At 44.2% G+C, this 27,889-nt stretch overlaps 4 protein-coding genes across 21 annotated transcripts; 2 read left to right on the top strand and 2 right to left on the bottom strand.

The window, feature by feature from the left end:
* Window positions 1-738: 738 nt before the first annotated feature.
* Window positions 739-3,763, bottom strand: LOC111069696 (enhancer of mRNA-decapping protein 3). Its single transcript, XM_022359877.2, has 5 exons — window positions 2,749-3,763; window positions 1,603-2,532; window positions 1,391-1,542; window positions 1,238-1,322; window positions 739-1,162 (listed from the first exon to the last, which is right to left on the bottom strand). The coding sequence occupies exons 1-5, from the start codon at window positions 3,276-3,278 to the stop codon at window positions 814-816; spliced, it is 2,046 nt and encodes a 681-aa protein (XP_022215569.2). The 5' UTR covers window positions 3,279-3,763; the 3' UTR covers window positions 739-813.
* Window positions 3,764-4,172: 409 nt separating this feature from the next.
* Window positions 4,173-20,200, top strand: LOC111069693 (E3 ubiquitin-protein ligase Nedd-4). Of its 18 annotated transcripts, none has more exons than XM_022359861.2 (21): window positions 4,173-4,510; window positions 4,956-5,165; window positions 12,582-12,664; window positions 12,742-12,823; window positions 13,443-13,481; window positions 13,563-13,723; window positions 15,091-15,238; window positions 15,298-15,422; window positions 15,487-15,586; window positions 15,835-16,101; window positions 16,340-16,527; window positions 16,692-16,977; window positions 17,066-17,152; window positions 17,760-17,867; window positions 18,007-18,244; window positions 18,303-18,427; window positions 18,498-18,639; window positions 18,710-18,866; window positions 18,931-19,224; window positions 19,286-19,684; window positions 19,747-20,200. In XM_022359861.2, the coding sequence occupies exons 2-21, from the start codon at window positions 4,971-4,973 to the stop codon at window positions 19,847-19,849; spliced, it is 3,327 nt and encodes a 1,108-aa protein (XP_022215553.2). In that variant the 5' UTR covers window positions 4,173-4,510; window positions 4,956-4,970; the 3' UTR covers window positions 19,850-20,200. The 18 variants fall into 18 exon arrangements, with proteins under 18 accessions (XP_022215553.2, XP_022215552.2, XP_022215551.2 ...); XM_022359860.2 differs by having other exon boundaries at window positions 15,088-15,238; XM_022359859.2 differs by having other exon boundaries at window positions 13,563-13,732.
* Window positions 19,870-22,915, top strand: LOC111069639. Its single transcript, XM_022359782.2, has 4 exons — window positions 19,870-20,035; window positions 21,753-21,941; window positions 22,004-22,429; window positions 22,495-22,915. Exons 1-4 carry the CDS (start codon window positions 19,870-19,872, stop codon window positions 22,833-22,835), a joined length of 1,122 nt encoding a protein of 373 aa, XP_022215474.2. The 3' UTR covers window positions 22,836-22,915.
* Window positions 22,832-26,996, bottom strand: LOC111069638 (insulin-degrading enzyme). Its single transcript, XM_022359780.2, has 14 exons — window positions 26,789-26,996; window positions 26,593-26,730; window positions 26,393-26,527; window positions 26,058-26,328; window positions 25,764-25,992; window positions 25,508-25,710; window positions 25,353-25,438; window positions 24,831-25,290; window positions 24,403-24,753; window positions 24,110-24,341; window positions 23,844-24,050; window positions 23,489-23,781; window positions 23,218-23,427; window positions 22,832-23,156 (listed from the first exon to the last, which is right to left on the bottom strand). The coding sequence occupies exons 1-14, from the start codon at window positions 26,842-26,844 to the stop codon at window positions 22,923-22,925; spliced, it is 3,105 nt and encodes a 1,034-aa protein (XP_022215472.2). The 5' UTR covers window positions 26,845-26,996; the 3' UTR covers window positions 22,832-22,922.
* Window positions 26,997-27,889: the final 893 nt, after the last annotated feature.

The following is a 27,889-nucleotide window of genomic DNA, read 5'->3' as shown; positions in this document are numbered from 1 at the left end:
TTAGTTGTTGATTTAATGCTTAAAATTAGACATTGAATTTGGCATTTATTGCGCACTCTCCTCCGCGTACTGGCGGCTCTCCACAATAATTAACATGGTCTTTCCCATAGAATTGTTATTTACAAACGATTTGTTATGCCTGATTTTTACTGCTGAATATTACGTTTGAAGACCACTTTTAAAGGCGGGATGTATGGTAGGAGGCAATGGGGAATGCAAATAAAATTAGAGGAGCATTGAAATATCTATTAAAATGAGCTTTTGAAACTGGTTTTAAATGCTGGACTAGCTTTTGCAGAACATAGGGGAAATCAAATTTAAGTTGAAAATTTTTTACAAAAAAAATAAAGCATAAAAAGGAACCTTAATATATAATAATAAAATTTATAGATTGGCAGCTTTTTTTATGGATTAAAGTGTTGTAAGGGAGAGTAAAGCCAAAATATAATTATTACTAAAATATATGTATAATATAAAGGGGGAGGAGTGGTTGGGTGTGTGTGTGTAAACTATCTTAAGTCACTAAATGTATACGCATCGTTGAACAAAATGTTGAAATCGAGTTAGATATGAGAGATAGACAGAGAGAGAGAGAGAGAGAAAGAGGACTACTAAGAGCTAGATTCACAGGAAACTGATGGACTGATTAATCATCTCATCACAAGTGTGTGTGTTTGTGGTGTGTATGTGTGTGTGTGTGTGTGTGTGAGGATGGGTGTGTTGTGTAGTGTAGTATTGTTGTTCTTGTTGATTGATTGATTGATTTGATTGCTGTTGTTGATGTTGTTGCTGTCGGTTATGTTGTTTGTTGTTTCAGTCCTTTGAGTGAATCGGTATCACATATTTATGTCCATACGGACTTTTGTACTTAATGCCACAATCACGATAGAATTTATCCGGTATACCTAAGTTACATAAATACAATTTGCCACAATTGTTCGTTGATGAAGGGGTTGCTGGTTTGGCAGCCGCTGCTGCTGCTGCTGCAGCCGAAGATGTGCTCGGTAGGGGCGTTGGTGTGGCTGCAGCCGACGATGATGATGATGCTGTTGCTGCTGCTGCTGTTGATATGCCATTCAATGGTAGTATAGGTAGTATAGAGTATTTAATTGCCACATCATTAATACCACACGGTGGCGGATCTATGGCAAGCACTGAAGCGCTGCAAAGAGATACGGAGATAGAAAGTACCCCTTTAAGATTGGAGATCGATCCTCCCACCCGCAAGACTACTTACCGATTCAACCTGAGCCAATTCTTGATTCCATCCGATAGAGTAGCGGTGTTAGTCGATAATATCACAAGATCTGGCGTGGGCAAGGCTGCAATCGAAAACAGAGAAGGGATATGGTTAATCATATTAAGATGTCATTAATTTCCAACCACTCACCATCCACGGCGTGGACTATGACATTGTCTGTGGCCTTAAACAAGGCAATCTCCACGCTCTGGCCAACCAGCTGCGCCTGCTCCACATACAGCAACACGGTCAGGCCATGAGAGGCCAACTGTCGACCCGTGGCGGCTCCAATGTTAATTGTTCTGCAGGAAACTCGATTAATACGCTGATATTCAGCAACCAAAGGGGTGCTCCCTGCTCACCTCATATTCTTGACGCCATCACAGATGATGGCTATCTTGGGCCACTGATGATTATTGGCCGGCGTCAGGCGTCTAGCACCGCCCAGCAGTGTGATGGCCAGGTCGCTGGCTCCGCGCGCCAATATATCAATCTGACGCTGCAACGACAGGCCTGCCTTCTCGGCACACAGCTCAATCTTGCTGCGCACAAAGGCTGGTATGGTCGGTATGATCAGCCCATCGTCAGTCACAAAGTCCTTGCTGCCATCAAAAATGCTCTCTATCTGGCGCAGCTGAAGCGGCTTGCTGGCCAGAATGTTCTCGTCGTGCCGATACTTCTGCTCCGGCTGATGATGATGCTTCACGGCTTGCCGCGCCGTATCGGGCCGCGTCGACTCGATGTTCTCCCAAATGGCCTGCTTGTCGAACAGCGCCAAATTACCCTCAAAATCGAACTCTGTCTGTAGCAGTGGATCATCTGCCTCGCTCCCAAAAGTCTGCCGCATGCTGCTCTCTCGTCGCACCCTATTTCGTTTATTCTTTCCATTGCCATTTCCACTCCCGTTGCCATTGCTATTGGTGTAAGAGCCGTTTCCGTTGCCATTTCCATTCCTTCTGCCGTTGCCGTTGCCATTGCCGTAGCTGGAAGCTGCCGGCGGCTGTTTGTAGTATCCATCGCCGTTGCTTATGATATCGATGGGCCTGCTGCTTGCTGCCGCCGCTGCTGCCTCGCCACTGGCGGTGCTACCGTCCGCACTGCTGCTGCAGTAGCTCTCCCGATTGTTCCCAATGTAGACGGCTGCAGCAGCTGCCCCGAGCTTCACCTCCACCTTGGGCGGTATCATGTTGCCAAAGAATGCCGCCACACTGTTCGGAGTCGTCGACATCTGCTGCTGCTGCTGTTGTTGCTGCTGCTGCTGAGCGCTGGGCGCCCGCGAGTTCTGCGGAGTTCTGTGGTGGAATGCCAAGAGAATTTAAAGATTAAAGTAACGCATTCAGAGCTTATGGAATATAGCCCAGGCTTATCGTCTACACTACACTTTAAGTGCTGACCTCAAAGGGTATATTGGCTCTGCAGAAGCCTGGGATCATTTACAGATAATGAGAGTTCCTGGCAGGGGAAATAGGGGGCACAAATGAAGAAACTAAAAAGGGAGTAAATCGTACCTTCTTGTACCATTGAGTCCATTCGCCTCCATGAGCTTTAGCTGGTGCATTTTATCGCTAAGCGCCGAGGTAGCTGCACTGCTACTTCCACTTCCACTTCCTTCTCCTCGCCCATAGCCGTTCGCCTTACCCCTGGATGTCAGTGGCAGATCCTGTTCTTGCTGTTGCTGCTGCTGTTGCAATTGGAGTTGCTGCTGCTGCTGTTGCTGCTGCTGCAACTGCTGCTGCTTGCCGAGAATATTGGAAAAGTGCGGCAACTTGACGGGCGTGGGCTTGTTCATCACCGTGGGCGTCGTGTGCGTTTCCACATCCTGATTGACCGGCTCGATGAGGTTGATGCTCCGTATGTCCGTGCACTTGAGCACCACCTCGGCGTTCTGCTTGCGCAACGGGACGCCATTGCGGAAGGCGCGTACGATGGTTATTTCCTCCGCGGAGATTAGCTTGATCAGACCCTGGAAGACGCCCAACACTTCGTCGCACGTAATGGACACCGCACAGCCGATCCAGTCTTGATCTGTCAGACCCATGAAATTAGCTGTTTTTGTTGTAGTTGCTGTTGTAAGGCAATCGCGAAGCGGTGAAGCTTTTGGGTTTTGGAAATTTCTGCTGCCTGCGTCTGCAGTTTTCAATATATGTACTTGGATTTGTTCGAGGCTTTCTTTTTCGAGCCGTAGTTGTTGTTGTTGTTTCGTTTCTTAATACGCAATTTCGCTCGCACTCACTCACTCACACTAACTAACTACGCACCACGCCGACCCTGCGCTTCTTCTTCTCGTGGACAGGCAGTTGCTTTTCAAGTCCTTGCGGGAAACACACAAAATGAAATTGGCAATGTTTCGTCTGGTTGTTGTGCTGCTTCCTGCCGTACAAATGACCTCGATATTTTGATTCGGTTTTCTTTAAATGCACCCCACTTCTCTCGCTAAACTTATTAAATTTTTGTTTCTTTTAGATTTTCACTACTTTGGTGTGGCTGTTTTGCGGAAGTGGCAGAAATACCTACTGGCGAATATGCTTCAAAAATACCGATCAATTATTGCGTACTTCCTGAGCTTTTGGAGCTCCAATACTAGTTCGACTACAATATATATCTCTCGTTCACACTGCCTGGTTTTTCCAGAGGGGTTTTCACTGTCTTTAAGAGCACGAGTGTGAAAAAGTGAAACGAAAATTAAAATGTCTCAAAGTCCCAGTGTCAGAATATATTTTCAAATCAATTAAAGTACATACACCAAAAATTTCACTGGTCCTGAAGCTTGGTAATTTGATCATTTATTATGGCTTGTCCTGCAAGTACTAGTAGTTGGTTAGTGGGTAGTAATTTCACTACCTACCAACTAGACTAGTCTAGTCCTTTGGTCTAGTGCCTTGGGTTGGTATTTTATTTGTATCCAAGCGTTTTTAGTATTATTCTGCCATCGATAGGCAGTCACACTGGCACACAGTTTCGTCGCCGTGCTAAATTCTTGTTTTTTAACGTTTAATTGTGATTAAAATACCAAGCAGCATAATAGCTACGACAAGCAACGCCCTTGATCGGATCAAAGTTTGTAAGCTGTGCCAAACAGCACGCGAATTAGAACGTAGTGCCGTGTGAAAAGTGTAGTACGTGAGGATTTTCCGCACATAGTAGACTAAAAACGAACATACTGACACACACACAAGGGCATATTTACAGCATAAATCAAGCGATATTATAGTGCGGCGCTGTCACCACAGACAAGGCGGCGGTTACTGATTGTTGAAGCAGCAGATAAACGTAAGTGGGAAAACTTGGAAAATAGTTTTATTCTGACCATAAACGAAGGCCAGGGCGCGCCGGTCAGGTCCGACATGGCGTTGAACCCTTCGCGCTTGGCTAATTACGCCCGGAGCTGGCTTTTATGCTCTGCCTGCCTTTTCTTCCCCCTTCTCAGTCATATGCACCCGAACACACACAAAGCTGACAGACAGAGATGGCATCTAGCACAAGTACCGTTCCTCCATTGTGCACTTTGTGTGCGGTGTCGTCTTTGTTGTCTGCTCAGCTATGCTGCGCTCTCACTTTGGCCTTGCCGGCGCGTCTCAGCCTCCAAGTTATTGTCACCCGTCCACCCCCGTCCCTTTGGTCGGGCGCTTTCGTGCCTTTTTTCGCTTAATTTGCACTTCCGTCACTCCTCACTCTCACCCACTCTCTCTCTTGCTTCCACTTCCTCCCATTGCAGTTGCTTTTGTGAGCCATGTCGGCACGTTCCAGCGGTTCTGTGGCTGCCGTGACCGCAATGTCCGCCGCCTCATCATCATCGGCCGCAGCATCCGGAGGCGATGTGCCGCGCCCACCGCCGCGTCGCCGGGCTGCCTCTGTTGCAGGACAACAGCAGACGCGTCAGGAGTTCGGCAATGGACACACGCCACGTCGATCGTTGGCTGCAGTGGTAAGTCCCAACTGGAGGGAGGAGAACTGGGAGCAGAAGAACGCCTGCAAGGGGATTTTGGATGGGCTTATCAGACTTGTGTGCCTGAATGGGTCTTTCTCTATATTTCTGGTGCTATTTTCATTGCTAATCTAATCTGGAGCTGGAGCTTGCCGAACAGCCAAGTCATATAGATGGGCCCAGCCCGTGCGTGCAGTAGAGCCACCTGTTGCACGCCCCTCCCATTCGGAAAACCCTTCTTAAAACCATTGTTTTGGGCATCACATCGTCCCATGGAAAGTGCCTGATAAGCAACTGTTCTTTGGCAGTGTTTGGAATGTACTCCGTAATGGCTTTTCTTTTATTTAGTTTTCTCACCCACTTGTGTTAACGAACAAATACGCACATGCCTCGAGATCTCAGACACAGACACAATTAAACAGAAAATTTGTTTGTTTATTTGCTTTATTTTGGCGAAGGGAAAGATAAATGAATGGCACTTGGAAGCAGTCATCAACATCTTGAAACACAATGGAATATATCAACAAAACTCTTGGCCAGCTCCAGCTCTTGTTGAATCAACTCGAGTACTGTGTATACCCCTCAGAATTCAATGAAAACTAACGCTTAATTTGCTTTCGTTTACTCAATGAGAGTGGGAGAACGATTTGCAAGTTCTGTTTGCCCAACTTATTTTCAGGCTAGAGTGGGACAGACAGCGGGTAGGCTGCTTATCTTCATTAGTGCGCTCATCCCAACGGTTCTTGGGGCTGTTGCTGCTCTGCTTCCTCACACTCGCTTGGTAATTGAGACGCGTCAAATGCCAACGTCGCTTGGGGCAGGCACACACCTGCCTACGTCACTGTCATACGGCACCCCCACAGACTGGCAGAGTGGCACTAATGGGGCGCGCTTATCAGTCAACAGTCGAGTATTTATTTTTATCCGTTGCGTCAGCCCTGCCGGCTGAAGTCAAATGTCATTTTTAATTGATGCCTTGCTTCGAAATGATTGTTAGTAGAAGGGGGGGTGCCCCTGCCCCATGCTACTCCAAAGATCAGAAATGCAGCGGCAGTAATGCTCTCTGCACCCAACACACACACATACACACCCACATGTACAAGAACAGCTGTTTTTGTTTTGTTTTGCTTTGGACACTTGTTCGCAGCAAAAAAGCTTTAAAAGCTTACTCGGTGGAGTGTTGTAAAATGGGCGAAGCAAATGCGATATTTTAAGTCGTATTAGGTATTTTTAAGTCAGTGAAATATTACAGAATTATACCTGTTTTCTTTTGTTATTGCTTAAAACTATGTTTAGAAAATCGTATTCCTACTACCCCGGTATACCTGTTACTACTTGGACTACTTGCGTCAGTATTTTCTGTTCAAATAACGTTTTAGGTAACTAATGCGTTTTACGTCCCACCAAAGGCATTGCATACATTTTCCGTCTCGCCAGACCTTGGTCACACTGTTTTTGGGGAGCTGGGGAGCAAAATTTTATTTTAGCTAGAACGCGAAAGCGCCAATTACGTGCAACGGCTGACGACAAGTCGGGGGAGACCGACGTCACCTAGTTGTTGTTGTGTTTGCACACACACACACGCGAACACCCCGCGAGGTAGGGAGAAATTCACGCAGAACATGTTTTCGCAACAGTGTTGGTGATTTGTTATTGTTGTTGCTGTTTTTTCCCCGTTAATAAAAGATAAACAGTGAATAATTGAATAATAAATATATATATAAAGTGTTCATCGACATGCACAAGAGATATCTACCTCTGTATGCATATTAATGATTGCTAAAAAGTGTTAATTATATAAAGAAATAAATAAGTATATGTACTTTTGTATGTACGTGTGCTGGCAAAAGCAACAGCTTCGTCGTGAAATAAGAATCAACGGGAGTCAAAGTCGTTGTCGCTGTGAGAGGTGCCCCCCTGTCCATTCCTACGAGTGGGAGGGGGCATTCATTCAATGGAATCAAAGATTCAGTTTTTTCTCTGGTTTTTTAAGGCCTATATTAGTCATGCATGCCAAAAACACTGGTGAAACTCGAACTCGTGTGAGTGTGTGAATGTGAGTGCTGCGACAGGGCCAAGGGAAACCAATTCTGACCAGGCCAGGCCCTTAGCCTTTACCCGTGCTCCTCGTACCCAGATAAAGCGGAGCAGCCTTACGTATACGCAATAAACGTAATAAAAACAAAACGGCAAATTGTTGGGAAACCTGTTCCTCTCCTCTGCTCCGTCGCAGTAGCCGCTGCAACTTGCAGCCAACGTCGCAGTCGCAGTACCATAAACAGCATTCTGCATAAAAAAAAGCTCGCGGCGGGAGACCAAAATAAATCTCGAGTGCGCCAAAAAATATAAAAATAAAGTGTTAAGATTAAGACATAAGGGAACGCAGAAACCCAAATATGAAATTCCTTATGGCCCAACTTGTTTTGTGCAGTTAAAACCGCCCGAAAGGAATTTTACCATATTTCTTTTATGATAATCCCCCCTCCCCCACCTTTATACGGTTTATTATTTGATCTGTAGTACTGTGAAGAGGCGAGGCGAGCAAATAAATTAACACTAACGCAAAATACAACAGAAAAGTAACACAAAACAACGTAAACAAGAGCAAAAAGAGGAAGAACAAACAGCAGGAGAAGCAGCAGCAAAAGAGGAGGCTGCAAAAAAAAAAACAAATAATTAAAAGTTTAAATCAAAAATGGCTGAATCAACAACCACATCACCGTCGGGGACGAGTGAAGATGGCCAGATCCATGGCTATAACAACAGTGATGTAAGTAGCCCAAAGAGCAGAGGGAAGTGCTGCTCTCTTCCTTCTCTCTTTCTCTCATATCTCACACATGTATGCACATATGAAAATGTATATGTGTGTGTGCGTTTGAGCTCATTTTCTTGAGCCGCTAATTGAGCCGCCTTTGTTGCGGCTCACGTGCTTCCTCCCCACACCCAGCCATACTCTCTCCCACTCATCTGTTGGCTCTCCAAGATCTTCTTGTTGGAAAATCACTTGAAAAGTTTTCCAGCTCAGGGTCAGTTTTTGTGTTGGGGGAGCATGTGCGTGAAAAATCGACAATAAATATCTGGATACGAGTATATCATTAAATATTGGAATATCATGATATGTCATTATATATGCGAATATCTCCGATATAATGCCATGCTATATAGTAGTGCGTTTCCGATCAGAATGTGCACGAATATTAATTTTTAATAGAGTTCTCTGCTTTTCCCATTAACATTAAATAAATATCAAATAATTATTGTTTATTTGCATTTCCGTAATATTTGTTTTGCCCACATTCCCATCGAATCATTGGCCCTGAACACAGGCTCTTTTAATATCAAAAATTAAACAGAAAATACATTCCTTAATTGTGGCTCTCTCTCTGTTACTCGTTTCCACCATGTGCATTTCCCAGAATGAGTGAAAATTGATTCTTTCGTCTCTCTGTGTCTCAATTTGAGTAGTTTGATGGATTCCATTCGATTCGCATCTAATCGAAGTGGATGGCGACGGTTCAATTTGTGTAATGAATTTGCATTGACCTCCGACCCCTGGACAATGTGACAAGTGAGGGGCAGGCCAATCAATTAGGTTAATGGCGGCCTCTATGCCTGAGGTTTCTTTTTTACCCACTTCAATGACCAAGGCAGGAGCTCAGAGCTCTCTGCCCCGCCGCATTGAGTGCGCATTAAAATTACAATTGATATTAAATGTTGTTTTAATCTTTTGTTTGCCAAGCGTTTTATTATCTCAAGCCCCCCATACGCATTCCCATTTCCATCTGAATTTCTAGTGAGAATTCTATTTGGACAGTAGACAAAAAAAAAACAAGGTAAAGAGAGAACCAACCAAGAAATGGGCTTTCGTTGAGACCTACCGCTCATACTTTTGTGCCCGCTTATCAGCTTAGAGACCCGCAGAATGATTATTCATACATATATATTTTTATAATTCATTATTCATTCAGTTTTCGCCAGAGAAGAGACTTCCACGAAAACTGTGTGGGAAAAGTCAAGCGAAACGAGTGACAGGATAGAGGATGGATGGGGTGAAGGCGAGAGTTGCGGGCACACGGTACACACGCCTGTCACATGGTCATCCAAAATGCTAAAAGTCAACGCTTCGGCCCTGATAATGAGGCAAACTTTTGGTTGTGGTCTGGCATTTATTGATAATCGAATTTCGGCTACCGCTTATGGCTGATGGGAGAGCAGAGTGGGAGGAATAGAAGTTGCCATATGTCATATGCTACATCAAAGAGCAATTAATGGAAAATCATTCAAAAGTTGAGGGGAATATTGCACTTGGCATTCTAGGAAACAGATGAATTTTCAGTTATCTTTAAGATTGCCCCATGACTGATTAGTTTTATAGACTCATTGCGTGTGATTAACTGTTTGCAGTAGCTAACAATTCAAACTTTAAATATAAAATCAGTTTCCAAAAGATTTTCCACAGTATTTATATTTATATTTTATTGAATTAATCTGTCAATCAGTGAAATTTCATTAAATCTGTATCAAAATTAATCAAACTTTCCTTTCAAATACCAATTAAAACATAAATGACAATGCGGTCTATGTCTCGACTAAGAGATACCCACTACACACATTTATACCCCATGCATTAACTAAAAGATTAACTGAAATTAGAGCCCAACAGGTGACGCGAATGGGTATTCCTGTATGTCTCTTTCCTCTTAATAGCTAAGCGATCAGAAAGATCAGAGCCCCGATGCATTGATCTTCCCTTTCCTAACCCATAACGCATAGCGGGATCCAATCAAATTCTACATTCTTGCTCTTTCCAGGCAACATTCCAATGCCCAATGCCCTTCATCACTCGAAGTCCAGTCAGTATCTCTAACCCTTTAGTGCCTGTGTGGCATTTTGACGCCTAATACTATATACCCATTCGCTGTCACACGCAAATGCCAGATACAACCAGGCACAGGGGCTTAACCGCAATCACATTTTAAGCTAATTTCGCCTCAGTACCAGATTTAATGGCTAAAAATCAATTTAATGCCAGCCAACCCAACGATGCGGCTCAGTGACTGTCAGTGTCCCGTATCTATGTATACTAGTATCCAAGTTCCAGTCCCTACTGCCATTTGGGGGAACACTGACAGCTGGAGGAAACGCTATAGAAAGAGGGCTGGCTGGTTGAGGGATTACTCAAGTCCAGGGCCAGAGCGCTTGGGCTGATTGATTGGGCACTTGTCCGGCACATGGAAAGATAAGCAAGACCCACGCGACCTGGCATTGAAACCAGCACGGGGACTTAAGCTATGTTTCATTTTGTTGCCGTTCAATTATGGAAACTTTGATAAATTTGCTCCAGGAAACACAAAAAAAAAGAACGACTAAAACTCGAATTCCCCTTGGTGGGGTAAACCCATTCAAACGATTATCAAACACATTATAAATGCGCCACTAAGGACAGCTGCTTAGGGGGCTACTCTACCACCTCCAGCTGCACTTTTATCCGCATATTTAATTATTGCACAAGCGGGAAAAGCCGCAGATACACGTATATTTTAAAGGGAGACAAACGCCCCCCTGCCCGTTGCTGAAAATCAATATCGTAGTACTACAAGTTCATGGAAAACGCGGAACACAAGCAGAAACAGAAACTACAAACCGAAACAGAAAAGAATAGAACCACAAAAAGTATACATAGTTCCCCCCTTTCCCCAGAGAGACAGAGTGAGAGCGTGTACAAAATGGCACATGTAAAAATACTCATACTAGAGGGGAAAGAGCAAGAGAGAATCTACAAAAAAAAAAAAAAAAACCTCCGTCAGGGTCACAGAGCCCAGAGCTAGCCGCAACATGCGAGTGCCTCTGATATGTGATATGGGATAGGGCAAGGGGCATGCGGGGGATATGGCGCCGTCTGGTCAGTCACAGCCCCTAACCAACCCGTAGTGAAGGGGGGGAGGAGTGGGTCCAGAGTGAGTTTGCTCTTCACTTTATAAACAATGTTGGCCAAATTGAATATTCCATGGGGTAAAAGCCTTTTAATGGATACAAGTGTTGGGCTCTCTAGCAGAGTGCTGGATGGAACAGGCTTTTGTTCTCCAGCTCTAAGGAATGCAGAAAGTTTTCAGTACCAATTGGGGGAACAAATTTGGTGCCTAGATATCAGTCCTGTCCCTGTCTGTGTATGTGGTGTGACTTTTGGGAAATGCAGAAAATAATTTAAGTACATATACAACAATTTACTTGGGATGTGTACATCACTCCAAAGTAATGGAAATATTCTACCGAAGAGAAGGAAGCTGCAAGGAATTAAAATCCATCTGCCTCAGGCACAATCTAATCCTCACATTTAAAAGTTGTTACCATCTGCAAATGCTGTGATTGAAGCAGCTTTAATTCAAAATAAAAGCAAGCCGAGGGAAAATTCTGCACAGCAACAGACGGTGAGACCTTCGGAAAGGCAGAGACAGAGACAACTCCTCTGGAACGGAAAATGCCAGCCGCAACACGAAGAAACCGCATTCCATGAGCCCAAAATGAATCAGGGGCACACACACACACACAGATTTACGAGTTTTTGGGCCACATTCTGCACTCTAGACAATTGCTTGATGACTCTCTCTTGAAGCACGGACCCTCCCCCTTGGCGGGGCTGGCCCTCAGTTGTTCTGCGGTTGAATGTGGCAAGGTCATGGAAATTATCTAGGTACGAAGGCGAGAACAATTATGTACGCAAATGTATAATGCGAATTCTTCACAAAAAAGCATTTATAATGCGAAAGGACCTCAAAATGAAAGAAAAACCAGTGCTATAGATGGGAGTAGCGGCACACGTGTGGCGACACTGTAACACAGAGTACTCCTGCGACTCCCAGGGTCAGGATTGGGTTTCTTTCAAAGCAAGCGTACTGCAAACGACTGTTTCAGTCTGGCCTTTTGCCTGCGCTTCTCAGCCTTGAAGTTTGGTAAAAAGTTTGCCATAAGAAGATAGAAATTAGTGCATAAAATATACACTTTAAACACACTCTACCCCTGTCCCTGTAACACCCCCTCCTTACATAAATAAATAAATAAATAAATATGCAAAAACTGTCAGTAAGGCTCTGGACTGCGGACAGTGGACTGCGCGGCGTATGCGTAATCACGGGGCATTAGGCATACGCCGCATAAGCCAGGGCTGCTTTTGGGCCCTGCCCAGTGGCTTATTTACTTACAAATTTTAACCAGCCCCACGCCTCCCACGCACACCTCTTCCGACAGAAGATCCACCTTTGTGGCATTGAATTTTTGTGACTCTGGCAATGCGTGTACAAGTATCTCATTTGTGTTCGTTCCTGGGATGATGAGAGGACGCTAACATATACGCTAATTTTCGTGCTTTGTTCTCCGCTTTTCATTTTATTTTTTTCTACATTTTCTTTCGCCCCACAGAACGACTCTGGCGACTCGTGTCATCTGAGGATTGTGGTGCTCAGCGGCCAGTCGCTGGCCAAGAAGGACATATTCGGCGCCAGGTGAGTGACAGAATCGTTTGCTAGCGGCCTTAAACCATCAAACTTATAATTATTAAACTCTTTTTCAATATCCACAGCGATCCATATGTCCGAATCGATTTGAACACAATCAATGGTGATATTAATATTGACTCGGTTTTAACAAAAACAAAAAAGAAGGTACATCAAATTAGAGCTAATCCATAATGCCATTTGTAGCCATTAACGAATCGTAAAATCCCCCGCGTGACATGGCCAAAAACGAATTGGAGAGCTGCTTATCTAATCAGCACCTGTCTCATTCGCCTCGCCATTCAGGGAAGGTGCAACGCGATATCTAAGGGTGGAATTCGTAGGCCTTGATTGTCCGATTATAAATGTAAAGCCCCCGCGCCAGTCCCCCCCGATCCCCTCATCTATCTGTTTGTGTCTCTCTACATTAGTCATACAGAGTCATAGTCATACACATTGTGTGTGTGCTCCAAAGAGCGAAAAACCTCTTGAGATAACTAATTTGTAGATTGTTTATAGATGGTCTTGAATGGGGCAGACACAGCATTTTATCATGGGAGCATTCGATTTAGATATAAAAATGCGATTGAGGACAGATTTTAGATCACTTTTGAAGGTTTAAATGGTTTGTTATTTGTTTGGAATGAATATTTCATTGGTTCTGCATTAGGGTGTAGGCAACGCCTCCCATTTTGTTAAATGAATAATAAAATTTAAGATTTATGTACTTGCTTATATTACGTTTTATTTAGCTTTAATCTCTCACATCTCTTCCCCCACAAAACAGACACTGAATCCATCCTGGAACGAAGAGTTTATATTCAGAGTAAGTTGTGGCGGCTACACACTGCCTGTCCCCCAACCATTAATGATTCACAGACTAATTAGCTCTTGTTTTGGACAACAGGTGAAGCCCTCTGAGCATAAGCTTGTCTTTCAAGTATTCGACGAGAATCGCCTGACACGCGACGACTTTCTGGGCATGGTCGAGCTAACGCTGGTCAATCTGCCCACAGAGCAGGAGGGCCGAACCATTGGCGACCAAGGCTACACTCTGCGTCCGCGCAGGTCAGTAGGGTATGTTTATTTCATTTGCCGTTTGATTTTGTTCCTTTAATTTCAGTTGATTTACACCCAACTACAAAACATACAATATACCAAATAGTATAGTATAGTATAGTATATTATATAGCCGTAGGTAATAAATAGTCCAAACAAACTAGTTCGAAACGAAAGGTCCGAATGAAAGACAGATCATAAGACTAAAACAGAAATTGTATAATTGATTGATCGATAGATTGATCGGTTGAGGAACCATAACTCTCTCTGTCTCTGTTCCAAATCGTAGACCGTAGTCGTTTTGTAGTGCCAGAGTTTACGTAGTAGTCGCCCGTTGTCGCCGCCTTGTTTATTGTTTAATGTCACGCCCCTTCCAACCTCACCCTTCCATCGCTGCCACCCCCATTCCCTGTGCCCCAGTGGGCGGCATTGCACTTTTCGATTGAAAATACTACATATAATTTACAAACATTTTCACGTAGTCGCTGTCGTCGTTGCAGCCGAACACTCTCTCCCCTCCCCTCACCTCACTGACTCCCTCTCCCACTCACCCTTTAGACTACGCTAGAAGTGCGGTTCGAAACTATAAGACGGCTCTGTATAAGTTGTAACAAAACTACAGCCAAAGAGATTTCGAATTTAATACTTTCATATTTAGTAAAAATCTTTGCTGGTGTAAACTTTAAAGATACTTTGAGGATATTCGAAGCTTCGCTTGCTTCTTTTTCTTGGGAGAATTTATAATTATTTGATAAGTGAATGGATTGAGCTGATTGTTTATATTCTGTCGTATCGCTGATTCGATATCGATTTCGTTTGAAAACCAAAGATAAAGCCGCTTATCCGATGACCGATGACTGATAGCGTTAATTGGAATTATGCTATAAATATTGCTTAACGCAGTGCCTGGTGATTTATTCAGCGGCAATCCGGCGCCAGTCAGACGCAGAGAATGCACGATCTGTGGATTGCTCTCTGGCCGGCCTGCTGGTTTCAATGATTTCTAAATGTCAAACCACTCCCTTACAGCTTCGAAGCGCACTGTAATCGGGTACTACTGTATAATTAGTATATGTATATTCCGCCTACCCACCCAACTCCCTCCCTCCCCCTAACTGGTATTTGTGTCTATTTTTAGTTAACGCTTTGTACAATTGATATTGTTTTTGTTTTGTTTTTGTCTTAAACTGTGAATGTCTCCCTCCATTTGTATCTACATATGTATCTGTATCTGTGCCTGTGTGTGCGTGCGTGTGTAACAGTAGCATTGGTGGGGGTGGGGGTGACGGTGTCCAATTTGATTTGTAAATCATTTAAATTTTAATGCTCTTCGTGTTTATCTTCCCCAATATAACAAAACAAAAAAAAAAAAGCAGCGCCAAATCCCGCATCAAAGGCAATCTAAAGATCTATCACGCCTTCATACGCGAGACGCGCGAACAGAGCGAGCCCTCGAGCAGCAACAGCGATGGGGAATGGGAGCATGTGGAGGCCACCAATGCCAGCGAAACGTCAGCGCAGCCGGTAAGAGTCTCGAACTTATTTTCTTGGTAAAAATCAAACTAAATAATCAAATTTTGCAGCATCCGTTCCCTACTGGCGGCAATGATGCCTTGCCCGCTGGCTGGGAGGAGCGACAGGATGCCAATGGGCGCACATACTATGTGAATCACACGGCAAGGACGACACAATGGGACAGACCCACTGTGTAAGTCTGAGCAGAATAATACTTTTCGAGTAATTTTATTATTAACCTTTGACCCAATTGACAGTTTGAACAGCAACAACAGCCAGTCCGCTGATCAGCTGGCCTCGGATTTCCAGCGACGTTTTCACATCAGCGTGGATGAAACGGAGACGGGACGTTCGGCGGTAAGTTAGCATTTCGTCTGCCTGGAACCCCCCGAGACAACTTAAGAAATAGCCTAAGAATTGTATATATACATACTATATCTACTATTATCTATAACCATATATAAACCCAACTGCATGTGTGATGATAAGCAAATTGATTTGATTTTTCGTGCATGAAACCCACTTTCAAAACACACACACAAATCGCACTCGAAACTAACTCAATAACATACACAAACACACACACACACACACACAAAAAATAGAGAGCCAGGAACGCGGCCAGTGAAGAGGAGGATCGGCAAAGGGCCATCGATGAGGAGAATCAGACAGAGTCCGAGTCCGAACTGGTGCCAGTTGTTGATCCACAGAATAATCAATCGAATTGTCTGCACTGCGGCGAGGCACATGTTGAGGATGATGAGGAGAATGTAGATGTGGATGTCGATGCGGATGCGGAGGAGCCTCCCATTTCGGATGCTGCGCCAATCTGTGATATACTCGATAGGAACTTGTACCTCAAACGAATATTTGTAATAGCACAAAGTTTATTTTTCATAGATAATATCCCGCTAAAAGAGATGCATAGATTGTTGTTGAATTAGAAAAGCTAGAAAGCCAGATCCCAGTTTTGTTCATCCTCCAAACATCCATTATCCAGCATCATTATGGCCTCTCTTTCCACTTCATCCTCTGCATTGATTCTTCGTGTTTATATCCTGTAACTCTGTATCCAAACCCACTGTATATATGTATTGCATGAATACCCAGGATGCCTCCAGTTGTAATAGCTTAGAGGATGAACAAACGCCAACAAACACACCAGAAGCGACCACACCAACCAGCACAAACTTACCGCCCAACACCACACCAACAATCCCCAGCGAGAACAATGGCCATGGCAATGACAATATTTTGAACCATTCAGGGACAGACGATACGCCACAGGAGACAACCAGGTTAATATTATCGGCCATCGTATGTGGGCTGTGGCAGCATCTATTTAATCCCTACCCTCCCCTCCACTCCCCACCCGCCAATGCCCTCTGTTGGTGTCGTCCCACGAACCGTACTCTCTGCCCTCCGATCTGATCTCCAACTGATCTGTCTTTTATGTATTCAGTTTTGTTTACAATTCCTTGCGACATCGTGTCGCCGTTAGGCCACCCGAAATCTCAGCCACCAGTTTGCAAAACGATTTGCGTCCGGTGCGTCAGGCGCCCGATGTACCAGACATTGCCATGACCACAATCCTGACACGGCGGGCCATCGACAACATGGCCTACAATCTGGGACGGCACGAGCAGGAGCCTAACCAGCAGCAGCAGCAGCGGCAGCGGCGACGTCAGCAAATGCAGTTGCATATACAGCAGCACCAGCAGCGGCAACAGCAGCAGAACAGACAATTGGTTAGCATGCGCTCCACACGCAACATCTGTCACCCCATCCATCCATACACCATCCCCATACGATCATCCACATTTATTTCACTTGTAGCCTGAAGTAGATCTTCGCCAGCAAAGACGCCGCCAGCAACAGCAGCATCAGCAGCTCCAATTGCATCTACAGCCACATCCGCATCTGGTCAGCACATAGCATCCCCTCCCTCCACTCCACCTGTTGTAGTTCGATGTGTCGTATCTGTTTGTTTTAGATCTCAACTAAAAACCATTATAGCGCCGCAAAATTTGTCAAGTTTACATTTCATTTTGGGGAAGTAGAATTCACGTTTCTCTAGAAGCCACATGGGGCATGGGTTGGGGTTGTGTCAAGGAAGGAATGGGGATGGGCATGTGCCAGGGCAATGGGCCGCCTGTAGCTGTACACCTGTACTGTGTCTTGTATGTACTCGTATCTCAGTGTTGGTTGCACGTTGCATGCTGCAAGTAAAATACTAAACCTCATAGCGCTTTTCTAATTTGGTTTGCATTTAATTTGTTTACGTATAACAAAGTTTAATTTTATTTAATGTGCTTTTTGCTGTGTTTTTGCTTTGTGTTTTCCCACAAAAAAAAAAACCAAAAAACGTTTGCAATTTGAGGAATTTATTTTTAATTTGACCAAACACTTTTCCCTTCTGTTTCTTCCAAAACAAATCAAACCAAACATAATCAACCGCAACTGCAACTGCAATGCATCCATATATATATATATCTGCATTATATATTATAAAAAATAATCAAATGACTAGAACGAAGACACCGATCACACAGACAGCCACAATTCCTCAGAGATCTCAGCTCCGCCCACCCGACGCAATTCCGAGGAAGACAATGCGGCTGTGCCACCCCAGGACCAAGTAATGTTCAAACCTTTTTCTTTTCCCTTAAATGCACTCGAAAATTATTCGATAATAAACATCCTGCCCTGGATAGCCCCTCCCTTCCATAGCATAGCCGATTAATGTCACTATCCATGATCTTCTCTCTCTCTTGCAGAATGCCGGTGGCGAGGAGGAGGCACTGCCACCGCGCTGGTCCATGCAGGTAGCGCCCAATGGCCGCACCTTCTTCATTGACCATGCCTCGCGTCGCACCACCTGGATAGATCCACGCAATGGACGGGCCAGTCCCATGCCAAACCAGACGCGTCGCGTCGAGGACGATCTGGGACCCTTGCCAGAGGGCTGGGAGGAGCGTGTGCATACGGATGGACGTGTATTCTACATAGATCACAGTAAGCATTGGTTAAGGTTCGCCACCAAAACCCATCTTTATCTTTCGTCTCACGATAGATACACGCACCACACAGTGGGAGGATCCACGTTTGTCCAATCCAAACATTGCGGGACAAGCGGTGCCCTATTCCAGGGACTACAAACAGAAATACGAGTATTTCAAGAGTCACATTAGAAAGCCTGTAAGCAGAGTTTGGACTCACTTTAAGTGTTCTACTTACTAATCTACTTCCCATCATTTTTTGTTGACAGACAAACGTACCAAATAAACTTGAAATACGCATTCGCCGTACGTCCATTCTGGAGGACTCGTACCGAATCATCAGTTCGGTGACAAAGACCGATCTACTGAAGACTAAATTGTGGGTGGAATTCGAGGGAGAGACTGGTTTAGGTGAGTCATGACACCGCGCATTTAATGACATGTTCCAGCGTATTCTAATGAACGTAACGTTCTGTGACAGATTACGGTGGCCTCGCCAGGGAGTGGTTCTATTTACTATCCAAAGAAATGTTCAATCCATACTACGGACTCTTCGAGTACTCGGCGATGGATAACTACACATTGCAGATCAACAATGGCAGCGGTTTGTGCAACGAGGAGCATTTAAGTTACTTCAAGTGAGACCATTTGGCATCAATTTTTTAATTTCAACTAACATTTGGAACAAAAACAACCCCTTAGATTTATTGGTCGCATTGCGGGCATGGCTGTATATCATGGCAAGCTGCTGGATGCCTTCTTCATTCGTCCTTTCTACAAGATGATGCTGCAGAAGCCCATCGACCTGAAGGACATGGAGTCCGTGGACACGGAGTACTACAATTCGCTGATGTGGATCAAGGAGAACGACCCGCGAATCCTGGAGCTGACATTCTGCCTGGACGATGATGTGCTGGGCCAGAAGAGCCAGCACGATCTGAAGCCCGGTGGCGCCAACATAGACGTAACCAATGAGAACAAAGACGAGTACATCAAGTGAGTGTCGCAGATCCGCTTGTTATTCCTGTACCTTGTTATTCCTTGTTTAACCCTTCAGGCTCGTTATTGAATGGCGCTTTGTGGCGCGCGTCAAAGAACAAATGTCGTCCTTCCTCGACGGCTTTGGCTCGATAATTCCCCTGAATCTGATCAAGATCTTCGACGAGCACGAGCTGGAGCTGCTGATGTGCGGCATCCAGAACATCGATGTCAAGGACTGGCGCGAGAATACGCTCTACAAGGGCGACTACCACATGAATCACATCATTATCCAATGGTTCTGGCGCGCCGTTCTCTCCTTCTCCAACGAGATGCGCTCTCGCCTCCTACAGTTCGTGACCGGCACCTCCCGCGTGCCCATGAATGGTTTCAAGGAGCTGTACGGCTCGAATGGCCCACAGATGTTTACCATCGAGAAGTGGGGCACTCCCAACAATTTTCCACGGGCCCACACCTGGTGAGCTCTGATAATATATATTCATCCTTTTTCTTAGATTATTAATTGCATTGCGTTTGCAGCTTTAATCGCCTGGATCTGCCGCCCTATGAGGGTTATCTGCAGCTCAAGGACAAGCTGATCAAGGCCATTGAGGGCAGCCAAGGATTTGCGGGTGTTGATTAATAACACCGGAAACGGGAATGATGGCGAGTGGCTTTGGCAGGAGGTGCAGCAGCAGTTTCAGCAGCGCCAGGAAGAAGAGCAGCACCAGCAGCAGCAGCAGCAGGAACAACGACTTCACACTACATCACAAGAACAACAACGACAGCAGAACATCCGCAACCGCAACAGCAACCTCATTGCATTCACGTGGAACAGCACCGCCAGCAGATCGTGTACTTATTTGTTCGTTTGCTTTTGTATTATAATCATTTTTGCTAGTTTAGTGTTATTTCGTACGTACTTTTAACTAGGCGCCAACACACACATAGACAAACGGAGCAGACAAGCAGGGACGGAGACGTAGACGTAGACGGAAACGTAGACGGAGACAGGGACAGAAAGCGACACTGAATCCAAATAAAATCCTAACAAAGAGTCCAAACTGCATACGCATTGATATACATATATATATATTTATTACATTGCCGACAATTGTAAAAAGTTGTGAACGTTTTACAAACTATAAGAAAGAGAGAGATACCCTCCCCCTCCACCCCCTACTATAACTATTAAATGCTTGGAATATATATATATATATGTATGTATGTACACCATATACTGATACCTATAAAGTCAGAAAGTATATTCTATTATGTATATGAGAGAGAACCTTTTTATAATTGTTATTTTTATGCGATATTCCTCTATGCATCCCCCATTAAACAATTTGCCCAAAAGGCGATGGATGGGATTCAAACAATATAAAAGATATGCATAAAGTTGTACTCTGATGAACACATATTTTTAAAGAAATAATTAAATTTTTTATTCTGTATAATTATGTGTGTATTCAAAATAACGATAATGTTAGTCTGTATAAGTGTCCACCCCCAAAACCCCCTCTTAACTATTAAATAAAAAGACAAAACATAAAATATATATATACAAAAACTGAAGAAGATAACAAAAAACTAAGAACAAATTCAAAAAACAAAAATTTAATCCGATTTATATTGTAAAAAAAATGTTAATTACAAGTATTTACACACCCCACACACACACACACACACACACATTCCAAATGTTTATTGCGAAAGAGTATCACCCCGCCCGCGGGAAGGGTGGCCGCCTCAATGATAATATGATTATTCAAAAGTACCAGAAGTCTATCAAAATTAAATTTTAATGTCAAATTATGGTATAAAATGCATGGACTGGAGAACTTCTCACAGTCAGCGAAAAAGTGAAAACTGAATACAAATAAAAACAAAACAAAAAGTATTAAAGCCAAGGGATTTAAATTGGTAATCGTCTCCTATTGGGTCGAACTGTTAACAGTAAATGATAAATGGATTGGTTTACTAGTAGAACCTTTCAGGAAATTCCTGCATCAAATAGATCAGATCCGGAAAGCAAAACGATGCTATGCTTTGCTAGTATTTTCGGATCGTGCCATTAAACCACTTCAAAAATTGTACGCAAACAAAGTCGCCCTGGGTTCAGTAGAACATTCACAGCCAGACGTACATCAGTGGATTGGATGGCAAAGTGTGTGCAAAAGTGTTTCATTCATTCATATTTCTTCTTTCTTTTTTCTTTGTTGTGTGTAAATATTAGCATTATTTTTAGAGCTCGGTGGGAGGGTCCCATTCTAAAAGTAGCACCTACGTCCAAGAATATATGACACGCATACAGCCACAGTTCCATGTGGAACATCTGTCATCGTTCTAACGAGTGGCTCAAGGTAGAGTGCTCTCTTCTCTCTGCCTCTGGTCATCGTTTTCCGTCATCTCTTCTACAGTTCTGGCTAAGGCCTCCGCCACAACGGACTGACTAGTAATGCCTAAAGGCGATTCGTTACCTTTAAAAGGTCTCGCATTTGGTTGGATCTTGTGCGTGGCCTGTGCTACGCTCTTTTCCACAGGTTTGGCCCAGGTGGAAGACATTGACAATGCCGTCAGTAGAACCAGCAACAGCAGCACCAACGATGCCGATCCCATCGAAGAACTGCCCAGCGAGGTCCAAAAAGCGGTATGCACTGTGACCGCTGGTGAGATCAAGGCGTCTGCCGAAGCTGTTACTACAAAGACCCTAAAGGGAGTCTGTGGATCGGGTATGATGTAGCCATACGTTCCCACCAAATGGAATAATTAAACATTTATTTTCTTTATTTAGACGAAATGAACTTGGCCTTCCGCAACCTAGAGACTAAACTTTACGCGGAGCTTCGTGAAATAAAATGGTTACTGGAGCAAGTGGCAATGGCCAATTCGGTGGAAATAGTCGCTGCTCCGCCTCCTTCTCCACCACCAGTGACGCAAAGATCCACCACCCTATCAAACGATGTCGAACTAGATGAAATCCTAAAGGCAATGGAGACAAAGGCTAGCACAAAAAAGTTGCCCATACTGAAGGAGCTGGCGACTAGGCATAAGGCCATGCAGGGAGTGCGAGATGAGGAGGTCAATAAGTTCAACAATACCATGCTGGCTGACCAGGACTTTAAATTGTTTACATACTACTGGAAATTGGACAATTTCACAAACAGAATTGAAGACCTTTCCACGAACACTGTCAATAGTCCTGTGTTTAGCATCAGAGGCGAGTGTTTTGCATTCACTATGCCATTCTTCCATGATTAAGACTTAGTTTCTTGGAAATTACAGGCAAATCCCTTCAGCTGAAGTGCATCTTTCATTATTTGAATCGCGAGCTGCTGAACCTACAGCTGGGCTATGCGCAAGTACCACCACCAGGCGGCCAGAAGAACATTGCCTTGGATATGGGCGGAATGTTCAAGACGATGAAACATTGGACGGATGATACGCCATTCAAGCACAAAATCTCCATACTGGATCAGAATTACAGCCACCGGAAGGCAAAGGACCTCGGCTCACAGGAGCTGACCAAATTGGAGACGGGCTTTTCCATACCGAACAGTGCACTTCTGGGCAGCACGTACATCAAGCAGAACACGCTCTTGATACAGATTATATTGTATTTGTGAATGACGGGAACAAAACTTTTATTCGGTTGAGTTATTAAATCAAAGAGAGACCAAAACCACGTACTTTATGTAGATATTTTGAAAAGTTTACAGTTTGCTGCGTGCACCCTTGGCCTTGATGTCGAGGAATGGCAATGCTATCGGATATAGCTCCTTGCATGACTTGAAGGCCACAATGTCGCTGATGCACTTGTGCCGCTCCATATTTGTGATTTCCAGTGGCTCTTCCTCCTTGGAATCGGGCACATTCTCATCCGATTGCTTGGACACGATGTGCACGGACAGAACGCGACGCTCGCCTCCGTCTTTAGCTATGAATTTCTGCGAAAAGTTAAATTTTTTTATTAGCTATGGATTGCAATTATAAATATCTAGATGTCACCTTGAAATAATCCACAAAATCGGACTTTGTTATTTTGCGAAGTATGGCGACCTCAGCCTCCTCCCGCTCAAAGTGATACGTTTGCATGGCTATTTCTCCATAGAACTGGATAAATTGCTGGAATATGGTCTTTGCTTTCTCCAGCTTCTTGACGGCCAGCGCCTCTTTATGTCGCTCGAATTCATCCATAGGCATATCCTCAATTGCTTGCTAGGGGAAACGATTACTTTACAAATAATACAACCCTCGCGTTATAGTGTAGTTTGCTTACCAAATACGTCTGCAGGAAGTTCTCGATACGATCTTCGACAAATGTCGGATGCTTGGCTGACTGCACAATGATGCGTATACCATTGGCACCGTTTACTTTGCGTACGCCACTGAAGACGATATAACCGAGCTGTTCCTTGGTGCGCAGACAGTCGTAGCAGGGCTCGGACAGCACCTGGGATACTAGATTGACCATAATGTTTGTGTGATCCGTTTGTGCGCCACATTGCAGGTAAAGCTGCGTGCAAGAGCTCTTGTGGTACTCGTTCTCCTTTTCAAAAAGATAGCTGTCGCCTGTTTAAAGTAAAATACACGTTTCAGAGATAACTTTAAATCTCTTGATCTATGTGACATACCAGCTAAAAGCTTATACTCGCGCTTCTTAAGCATCTGGCGTGCAAGGATGGGTAGCTTAGAGGCATTGGTGGCCTCCAAGCGTGTGTTGACGCGACCAGCCACTTCCGTGGCATGCTGCTTGGTCACATTACCAAAAATAAAGCACTCTGTGTGCAGGCGTTGGAAGAACTCTTTGGCAAAGTTATTGACTCGATCGTAGGTGACAACTAATAGAACAAAAAGATGGTTAGAAGAGGCAGTTTAATAGCGTGTGGGAGATACTTACGTTCCATAGCGTCCAATAGCTCAACATTCGCCCAGGCATTTTCTGTTAATAGCAAAGCTAAATAGTAGATGGAATGCTGATACGGTTGCTCGGCCTTAAAGTTTTTCAGTGAACGAACATATTCCTCCTTCAATATATCGAATCGTTTCTCATCCACACGAAAGTCAAATAGGTGATCCAACAGTTTCTCCAGCAGCACTACTTGCTTGTCACTGAAGCCATGAATCGTGAACTGCAAAAGTATTTACCATAATTAAATAACGGACAGCACAACGGATAGTAAATGTACGCACATCAATGCCACCTGACTTTCCCACAACACTCAGTTTTAAATTGGCCAACTCCGCATCGTACAGATACTCGTTGAGTTGATCCTTCAAGAGCATGACCATCATATGATTTAGATTGCAATTGAGTGGGTCCAGGGAGGCAATCGGATTGGACATGTCGAACCGCATGCAAGCCTTGGGCTTGTTAAACTGATTGTCCTGCTTGTGCCACACCCGCAGAATGGGCGTGTCCAGTATGATGGTCGGATGCTTGGGTCCGTCGCTGGGAACATCGGCAATGTCGAAATTGGTTGGTATAAAGCTGTTTGGCAGTGACAGTTTGAGGTTCTCGTTCAGATCACATTTTTCCCAGCTCTGCAAGAATATCACATATTATATTATCTACAATAGATAGATAGGTAGATATGAGACAGGCCACGGCCACAACATACTTGCACAATATCCGTGGGTATGCGCTCCAATCCGTACTTGGTCTTGTAGTACGGCTCTGCCTGGTCACAGGCGGGCTCAAAGCTTTGGCTAACAATTACAATTCGACTTTTGGAGGGCCTCAACTCATCCAGTAGGCCGCTAATCAAGTCTGGCCGCCATTCGTTGCTCAAATATGGTGCAATGAGGACTTCTTCTAGGGGAAATATCTGCATGGATGACACGGCATGCGTGACTAAGTTCTCTGGCTGTTCCTTTTCCTTGAACCGAAACCTCATTTCATTTAGCTTAACACACTCGTCAAATATCCACTTCTTGGGTCCCTCTTCGCGCAGCATGCGCAAATACTGAAATATTATATTAACAATATCATCCACATGCTCCAGGCCCTCCTGTGTCAGGTCCACCACAATGTCAAAGAACCCAAAGCCGTTTTGGGTGTTCTGATGTCCGGCCATAAGACTGCAAGAAACCACAATATGAAATCTAGTTAAGTGCAAGTCCATTGGGTAGAAAACTCTTACTCATTGCACCAGCCAAGACGTCGTAGCTCAGACAATATGCTGCCCTTTCCCTCGTGCCCGATAAGGTGCGTCAAATAGTTGTCGGGCTGTAAGAAACAGCAATTACAGCAGTCTTTCTATATTTAAGCCACACGCTTGTGGTACCTTGAACTTACGGCCGATTTGTAGAACTTTGTTAAATCGTCTGTGGTAAAGCTGATCGTCAACGAGCGAACATCTTTGATGGGGACTATTTTCACCTTCTGTCCGTAGCGATCCTCCCCATACGGGTGACGTGGCCACTCCGGCACATCCACGTTTTTGTTCTCAATTTCGGAGAACTTCTCCATGACCATGCTCTCCAGCTCGTTCAGGGATTCTGTAAGCATTCATTTTGTAATATAAATAGCCCAGAGAGCCGCTAACCATTACCTTTTCCAATGACAGCCAGGCACATTATGTTGGCAGAGTACCACGCTTTGTGGAATTTAAGCAATTCCTCGCGCACATCAATGTTCAGGGACTTAGGTATTTCGGAGAGCGTTGTCTTGTTTCCGCTTCCAAATTTACTATACGCATGATCCGGCTTGGCCAGGTGCCGATGCACCTGTTTGATGCGCCACAGATCGCTGGGCAAGTTCTTCTCATGCTCCGAGTTGACCTGCAACGAGTTTTTGTTGTTAGTGCCCATGTCAGGATGAATCCAGGATGGAGTTGGTTATTTACAGCATTAATTTCCCGCTCTGTGGCACTGGGCGTGAACAGTGGTCCAATAAAGAACTGGGCAAAGCGATCCAAGGCTCCGTCCAGCTTGTCAGGTGCCACGTGAAAGTGGTATTTTGTCATTAGGGGATAGGTGGCGGCGTTGCTGCTGCCACCGCTCTGCGAGAGGTACGTCGTGTAGCCATTCTCGTGCGGATACTTCTCGGTGCCCAAGAACAGCATGTGCTCGCAGAAGTGAGCCAGGCCGGGAAGATTTTGTGGGTCAGACATGTGCCTACAATTGACACGATATGCATTAATGAACAAATCTAATCCCATCTCCCGGTCAGCATACACACCCCACTTGAACGGAGAGTGCAGCCGCTGAAACATCGGTGTTTGGATCGCTGATCAGCAGCACTTTGAGGCCATTTTCCAATTGAAGGCCACGGTAGTCACGGGTGTCCTGCTGCGATTTCTCGATGTTGTTCAACCTGCAGGATACATACTATATGTTGGTGAGTGAGATCATCAGTGCTGCGAACAGTTGTTAATTTACCGCAGAATTGGCTCCATTTCCCCTGGCTTTTTCGGTGATAGTTTTTGGGAATTTGTCTCGCCCGCAGTCATCTTGGATTTAGCAAGCGAACCAATCGATCGCCGAGCAACTATAATCTTTGTCTGCTGTGTATTCAACCTATTAGACGAGATAAGTTTTTAACTTTGCCGTCTTTGATGTAATGCACGAAACGAACCGACGACTTAGAAGAGCTGTTATGGTGAAAATCGATTTGCTACAGGAAAAATACATTGAGTGGAGTATCTATCAAGTTGTTTCCGGCCTGTTTCTGGTGCCCATGAAAAGGATTTCTCCCCGCTATCAGTTGAAATAGGATAGTTTTATAAAATTTGCTAAATAATTACACTATTTCGTTTCGCAACAACAATAACCATCAGTGTGACCGGATTTATTATATATACTATAATATACCAAATAATTTATGAAATATACCATTAACGTATGTATGTCAAGAGTTGCCAGCACCTCGAAATATTTAATGTATTTCTATCATCGATCTATCGGAAAATTCGAAAACCTTTATTATCGATATCGTATATCGGTATATAAAAACGTATCTAATCAAATGGCAAAAAACCTTTAAATTCAAATCTGAGATACCAGGCGAACAGAAATCAGCAGAAGGTCGCTGGTTATTATAATTTCTCTTTTTTTCTTGTTTCTCTTTGCATTTCGTTGCTCCCTCTTTTCGCTCTAATTTTTCTCATTTTCTGCCTCCACTTTCCACCGCTCAAATGGCAGAAAACCGTTAAATTCAAATCAGAGATACCAGGCGAACAGAAATCAGCAGAAGGTCGCTGGTTTTTTTAATTTCTCTTTTTTTCTTGTTTCTCTTTGTATTTCGTTGCTCTCTTTTTTCCGCTCTCATTTTTTCCCATTTTCTGCCCCACTTTCCACCGCTCAAATGGCAGAAAACCGTTAAATTCAAATCTGAGATACCAGGCGCACAGAAATCAGCAGAAGGTCGCTGCTTTTTTTTAATTCTCTTTTTTTCTTGTTTCTCTTTGTATATCGTTGCTCTCTTTTTTCGCTCTCATTTTTCCCATTTTCTGCCTCCACTTTTCACCACTCAACTGGCAGAAAACCGTTAAATTCAAATCTGAGATACCAGGCGCACAGAAATCAGCAGAAGGTCGCTGCTTTTTTTAAATTCTCTTTTTTTCTTGTTTCTCTTTGTATTTCGTTGCTCTCTTTTTTCGCTCTCATTTTTTCCCATTTTCCGCCCCTACTTTCCACCGCTCAAATGGCAGAAAACCGTTAAATTCAAATCTGAGAT

Source organism: Drosophila obscura, unplaced genomic scaffold (assembly GCF_018151105.1).
Source record: "Drosophila obscura isolate BZ-5 IFL unplaced genomic scaffold, ASM1815110v1 contig_1, whole genome shotgun sequence".
Taxonomy (NCBI): Eukaryota; Metazoa; Arthropoda; class Insecta; order Diptera; family Drosophilidae; genus Drosophila; species Drosophila obscura.
Note: the sequence above shows the minus strand (reverse complement) of the source record. Positions and strands in the feature narration are given on the sequence as shown.

Bases quoted from the DNA above. Each gene is read 5' to 3' on its own strand.
- LOC111069696 (XM_022359877.2), bottom strand. From the start codon at position 3,278: ATGGGTCTGACAGATCAAGACTGGATCGGCTGTGCGGTGTCCATTACG. The intron at 1,323-1,390 runs GTGAGTGGTTGG...TTTCGATTGCAG, and splicing joins CATAGTCCACGCCGTGGATG to CCTTGCCCACGCCAGATCTT. The intron at 1,163-1,237 runs GTAAGTAGTCTT...ATCTCTTTGCAG, and splicing joins AATTGGCTCAGGTTGAATCG to CGCTTCAGTGCTTGCCATAG.
- LOC111069638 (XM_022359780.2), bottom strand. From the start codon at position 26,844: ATGTATTTTTCCTGTAGCAAATCGATTTTCACCATAACAGCTCTTCTA. The intron at 26,528-26,592 runs GTAAATTAACAA...TGTATCCTGCAG, and splicing joins GAAATGGAGCCAATTCTGCG to GTTGAACAACATCGAGAAAT. The intron at 23,782-23,843 runs GTATGTCACATA...TACTTTAAACAG, and splicing joins CGAGTATAAGCTTTTAGCTG to GCGACAGCTATCTTTTTGAA.
- LOC111069639 (XM_022359782.2), top strand. From the start codon at position 19,870: ATGGCGAGTGGCTTTGGCAGGAGGTGCAGCAGCAGTTTCAGCAGCGCC. The intron at 20,036-21,752 runs GTGGAACAGCAC...TCTTTTCCACAG, and splicing joins AGCAACCTCATTGCATTCAC to GTTTGGCCCAGGTGGAAGAC. The intron at 22,430-22,494 runs GCGAGTGTTTTG...TGGAAATTACAG, and splicing joins TCCTGTGTTTAGCATCAGAG to GCAAATCCCTTCAGCTGAAG.
- LOC111069693 (XM_022359858.2), top strand. From the start codon at position 4,971: ATGTCGGCACGTTCCAGCGGTTCTGTGGCTGCCGTGACCGCAATGTCC. The intron at 13,733-15,087 runs GTATGTTTATTT...AAAAAAAAAAAG, and splicing joins CGTCCGCGCAGGTCAGTAGG to CAGCGCCAAATCCCGCATCA. The intron at 17,868-18,006 runs GTAATGTTCAAA...TCTCTCTTGCAG, and splicing joins CTGTGCCACCCCAGGACCAA to AATGCCGGTGGCGAGGAGGA.